The sequence below is a fragment of the Empidonax traillii genome, unplaced genomic scaffold, assembly GCF_003031625.1.
Source record: "Empidonax traillii isolate 1590-97213 ecotype Southwest subspecies unplaced genomic scaffold, ASM303162v1 scaffold1047:size509089, whole genome shotgun sequence".
NCBI lineage: Eukaryota > Metazoa > Chordata > Aves > Passeriformes > Tyrannidae > Empidonax > Empidonax traillii.
In genome coordinates this window covers 211,975-216,890 of record NW_020956240.1, presented here as the reverse complement: position 1 = coordinate 216,890, position 4,916 = coordinate 211,975, and the positions used below count along the sequence as shown (strand labels likewise).

At 41.6% G+C, this 4,916-nt stretch overlaps 1 protein-coding gene across 5 annotated transcripts in view; it reads left to right on the top strand.

Moving 5' to 3' along the window:
* Positions 1-4,916, top strand: part of ST3GAL6 (ST3 beta-galactoside alpha-2,3-sialyltransferase 6) — a 137,538-nt gene that overhangs the window by 40,858 nt on the left and 91,764 nt on the right. For 2 of the 5 annotated variants that reach the window (XM_027904373.1, XM_027904375.1), the window contains 2 exons: positions 863-1,015; positions 2,705-4,009. The exons of the other annotated variants lie outside the window; for them this stretch is intronic. In XM_027904373.1, coding sequence (XP_027760174.1) covers positions 863-1,015; positions 2,705-2,785 — 234 coding nt within the window. In that variant the 3' untranslated portion in view covers positions 2,786-4,009. Of the gene's footprint in view, positions 1-862; positions 1,016-2,704; positions 4,010-4,916 lie in introns of those variants that run through there. 5 annotated transcript variants of the gene reach the window in all.

The window sequence follows — 4,916 nt, the reverse complement described above, 5'->3', positions numbered from 1 at the left end:
AAGAGTTCACCTCTCTGAAAAACCTTGCCTCATTTACTTCCCTGGATCATATTAGCTCCTGCTGCTGAAAAAGTCAAATACTTGATCACAAGACAGGGCAGATGGTTGCACGGAGTTGTTCTGTGCTTTTGTGAGAAGTGCTAGCTTTTGGTCAGCTACTCTTAATTTTGCACAGTTAAAACCGGTTTATGACCTGCTTTTGATATTTTACATTGCATTTACTTCTGAGCTTTTCTTACTGTAGGGAGAAATAAGCAGTTTTACTTACAGGTTTCTCTTCTTCTAATGAGAATAGTAGGGGAAGGTCTAAAGCAATGGTCTTCTGGAAATTCCCTGCTTTGAAAAAATTCAAATTCAGTCAAGTTTGTGTGGTGGTACCATTCACGCTTTTTTAGTTTGGTGCTATGAAGATTTGAGGCATGTCATGTTCTGTTCATCTGGGTCTCCATCATCTAGAAACTTCTGAACGTATCTGGTAATTCGGTCATACTTGATGGGTGAGATACTCTCCAATGTAATGAAGCCTGACCAGTTTCATGAAAGTAGCTGAGCAGAGTTCAGTAGTTTGTGGAGCAGAGTGATGGAGGGAACTTCCTGATGCCTCTGTGGAAGGAAGGGCTACACCTCAGGCTTGGCCCTAACTAGAAATCAGAGAATCCCAGGGAAGGCTGACATGGCAGACACCTCGGTCATGGGAAACCTTTGGGCGGTGCTGTCCTCTTTTGAGATATGAGGGGATCAAACTATGAAACCAGACATCTGTCTGATTTCTTGGCTGCCTGATTTCCTTTGTCTTTAAGTTTGCTGTTCCCATCAAGCTACCAGGTGTTTATTTATGTGTTCTCTCTGTGTTTTGTTTTAGAAACCCAAACACCCAACAACAGGGCTGATTGCCATTACACTAGCATTTCACATATGCCACGAAGTCCACCTGGCAGGCTTCAAGTATGACTTCTCTGACAGAAACAGTTCTTTGCACTACTATGGGAATGAAACCATGTCTCAGATGATCCAGGTAACTCTTAATGTGTTTGTGCTGAGAGAATTATAGCTGGTAACTGGGGAAGACAACTTCATATAGATAAGAAGGGTGGACTGCAGGTCAGAAAGCCTCCTGCCTTCTCCTGGTTCAGCTGCTTGTGGATTAACATTGCTTGACTCTCCTCCTCTGCTTTTGTTTTTGAAGAATGTAGATAATGATATTTGTGTTCCTTGTGCTGCACCATATTCTGCAGTGTCTGCATGAGATATGTCCATTTGTGTTCACTCTGCTTTGCTGGTGTCCTTACGCTGTCCTTACGCTGCACAGTTCGTGTCATAGAGATGTCTTCGTTAGCACTGTCAGAATGTGAGTGGTGGTGTTTCTGTTTGCATTCTCTTTTTCCTTGGCACCTGCTTGCACAGTTTGTCATAGCTACTAAACCCCTTAGAAGACAGAAGGAAGAGCAAAGGGAAATGGAAGGAGGTAAGACCTGCGGAACTTGCAGTTAGGAAGAGAACCGAATTTTGGAAATGGAAAGCAGAAAAGAAAAGCAGCTCTTGGAGGAGATTAGGAAGAGAAGGAACCGCTTCCAGGATGGGGAAGCCACAATTTAACAGGAGAGGAAGCAGCAGGAAACTGGCAAACATCAGGGATGCCTTCTCTCTTCCCTGCTGTTTGGCTATGGTCATGCCTCTGTTTTCTTTTATGTCTCTACTCTTGTCTTCAGTTGCCTTTGGCTCTGTGTTCCCAGCACCCCATCTCAGCCCTTCACCTCAGTGTGAAGTTTTCCATTTGCCCAGAGCACTTGGGCACCGTTTTCCTCTTTTTTCTTTTCCTGAAGAGGATGGATAGGGACAGTGCCTGTAAGAGCCTCTCATGTCTCTCTCAGGACTCCTAGATTCCTGCTGTTCTGAGATAATTTTCCTCTAACACTGAACTCACCTTCGTTTTGTGGCTCCTCTCTGCATGTGCTGTTTTGCAGTGTATACTAAACTTGAGTAAGGTTGATCATTAGTTGCATAGACATCCGTAAGTTTCCTAAAAGCTTTAAACTTCAAAAAACTACTAAACAAAAATCTTACTGCTAATTCTTCAGTGTCATTAAGTTGCAAATATTATACTACATATGTATAGTATTTTATGTAGTATTTTTATTATATTCATTTTAATTTACTGGATTCGGTGCCTAAGTAAATTTACTTTCCTTGTGCTGCCCTCCACTAACCTCAGTGGTCTCCTGTGTGTCCAGGATCTGGGTACAGCACAGAAGATGGGTTGTTTTTGGCTTGCTGAAACTGATTGGCAGGATGCATCTGATGTGCTTTTCAAGAACCTGCAATGAGTTTTGAGAATTACTAGTTTTCTCACTGCTTGTGCTGTCAATGTGGTCACTCAGTTGTTCTGTCTAAGCAGAGTGAGGAGTTGAGAGAGTTAATAAAGGAAGGAATTCTCTGAGACCACATCTCACCCATTCTTGCCACCAAAGGATCATCCTTTTTGGTTGTGTCCTAATGGAAAAATCTAATGTAGTTTTGAGCAATAATTCCTTGTTTCCTTGAGAGACTGTGCTAAGCCTTTGCTAAGAAGTCTTTTCCCCAGAACTTTCGTACTCTTAGCATCTTCCAAGTATCACAGGTAATAGAAAGAAGATAACAGTGAAGTGGTGCTTCTGGTTATAATTTGATATTTATTTTTTTTCATTATTTCCTCACATCTTTTTAGAATGAATATCACAACATCAGTGCTGAGCAGACATTCTTGAAGAAGCTTATAGACAAGAACTTTGTGGTCAATTTGACGTGAAAGCTGAATGGAAAATACAAAGAAGAATCACTATTTTCAAGATTTGAAAAATTTTTATTTTTTGTATGACATTTTTATTTTTTAAGTGCAGCATAACTGTTTACTGTTTAAAAGGAGCCCAGAAACCTCACCAAGGCAGAAGCTTCTTCTAAGCCTGAGGGTAATGGACTGCTGCAAACAGACTCAATTGAATTTCTGTGAAGCTATTTAATAGTGGGAAAACCATGAAACTTTCAGCTGGAAGTATCAGGGATATAAAAAATGTGATGAACGTCACTTATTTATCAGTGAGAACTCTTTCCAAATGATGATGCCCTTCAAAAGGGTTCCACTGTCAAGAGACTGAGATGACCAGTGTTTAATTAGTGGATGGATGTTAAGTATTGAATATCTGTCTTGTAGTGTGGAAATGACTTTAAAACTATGCCTATAAATAATTACTGTACGTTTTGGAGAAGGGTGGACATGCAGAGTGTACAGGTTTTGGTCTGCTGTACTCCTGAGGAGAGGACATCCACTGTCAGCAAAGAAGGCACGCGCAGCTTGTGCGCTGCCCATCGACTCTGAATTGCTGATTGCCTTCACCGAAGGTGACGACCCTTTGGTCCAGTTTGTGGAGATGTTGATCTTACAATGCTTGTGTTGTACCCGTTTTATGGAAGAATCATATTCCCTGTGCTGTGCATCCAGTAAATGTTACAGTTGCTGACTTGACTTACAAAAGAGGGAGTATGAAGACCAAAGAGTTGCTCGAACTACCCGTGTGTCAGGCAACATGGAAATGTGAGCTGGGACAGATGTTCACGCCTAAGTTTAGAGTCAATGCTTGTTGGATTCCTAGGTCTCCAGAACAGGATGTCATGTATTTTTCTGTTTGCTCCCCAAGAACTGAGGTGGATTTTTCCAAATGAGCACAATCTCCTTCTTCGGATACTATAATGCATTTTCACCTTTGAAATGCATCAATACTCCTGTGCATGAATACTTCCATTTTTGGCAGTAGGGTGTGGTAAGGAATATCCAAGATGTACCTCAGCTGAATTATCATTTGGCATCTGTTTACCTCTCCTGTCCTGACATTTAGGTTCAAAGTATGTGGCTGAACTAAATTATTTAGCAGTGGGAATTTACTGATATTAATTGAAACATTTAATGGGATGTTTATGTTTTCTGTATTGGCTTGTCTCTGACAAGCCTGCTGAATAAATTAAGTCTACATGGGAATGCACTTGACAGTTGTCAAAGAACAACAAGTAGTGTGCTGTTCTAATTCTCGCACAGGGTGTGTATATGAAGTTTTTATTTTAATTGTGGCAGATTTGTTGGAAGGTTTTGTGGTTATCTTAATCAGTCATATCTAAAGAAAATACGAAGAAGTCCATTCCCCCCCCCAAAAAGTTTAAAGTTGGTTTAAAGTTTAAAGCAGTAAATACCTTTGCTACTTTTAAATAAAATTATACAGATTGTGCATTTAGGGGTAATGCAAACTATTGCAGTATGAATACAAAGCTCTAATAGATCAAGAGCATGGTATTTCTTCTTTTCAGAAGCTGAGGATTACAAGAGTACTGAAAACAATTTCTTTGCTGCAGCAATGTAGAGGCATAACCATTGAAGTAAACCAAAGAGTCCTCTTTCTTTTTCCTGTTACTCTTGGGGAGAGCGGTAGGTATTTAAAACAGACAAGCACACGCCTTCCCATAGTTCTTCTCATTTCCATCTTTAGCTCCTTGGCTCTGCCGTTTGGGAATTAGCAAGGGCAGTATGATTCAGAGGGGTACCACAGCTGAAGGGGAGGAGGCTTGTGTTCTCACCTCATGGTTTCTGAGCTTTGGTCTGTTTCAGGCAAGCTGGACATACCTGAAATAATTCTGGACATCAGAAAAATCTGTGGCATGGGGTGGTGAAGGACCTAGATGTGTCCCCAGCAAGGGACGGGCTGTACTGCGGTGTCTTGTCAGCTGTGTGTCCCTTGGGTGGGGCTGCAGTCCAGCCGTGTGCAGGGTGGCAGGCAGGAATGTGGAGGAAAAGGAAACCTGGGAGGTCCTGAGGCACCGGAGCAGGTGGTGGAAATGGAGGAAACCACAGTTTCTTCACTAGGTGGCAGAAGGGCTCTCACTCATTTTTTTAT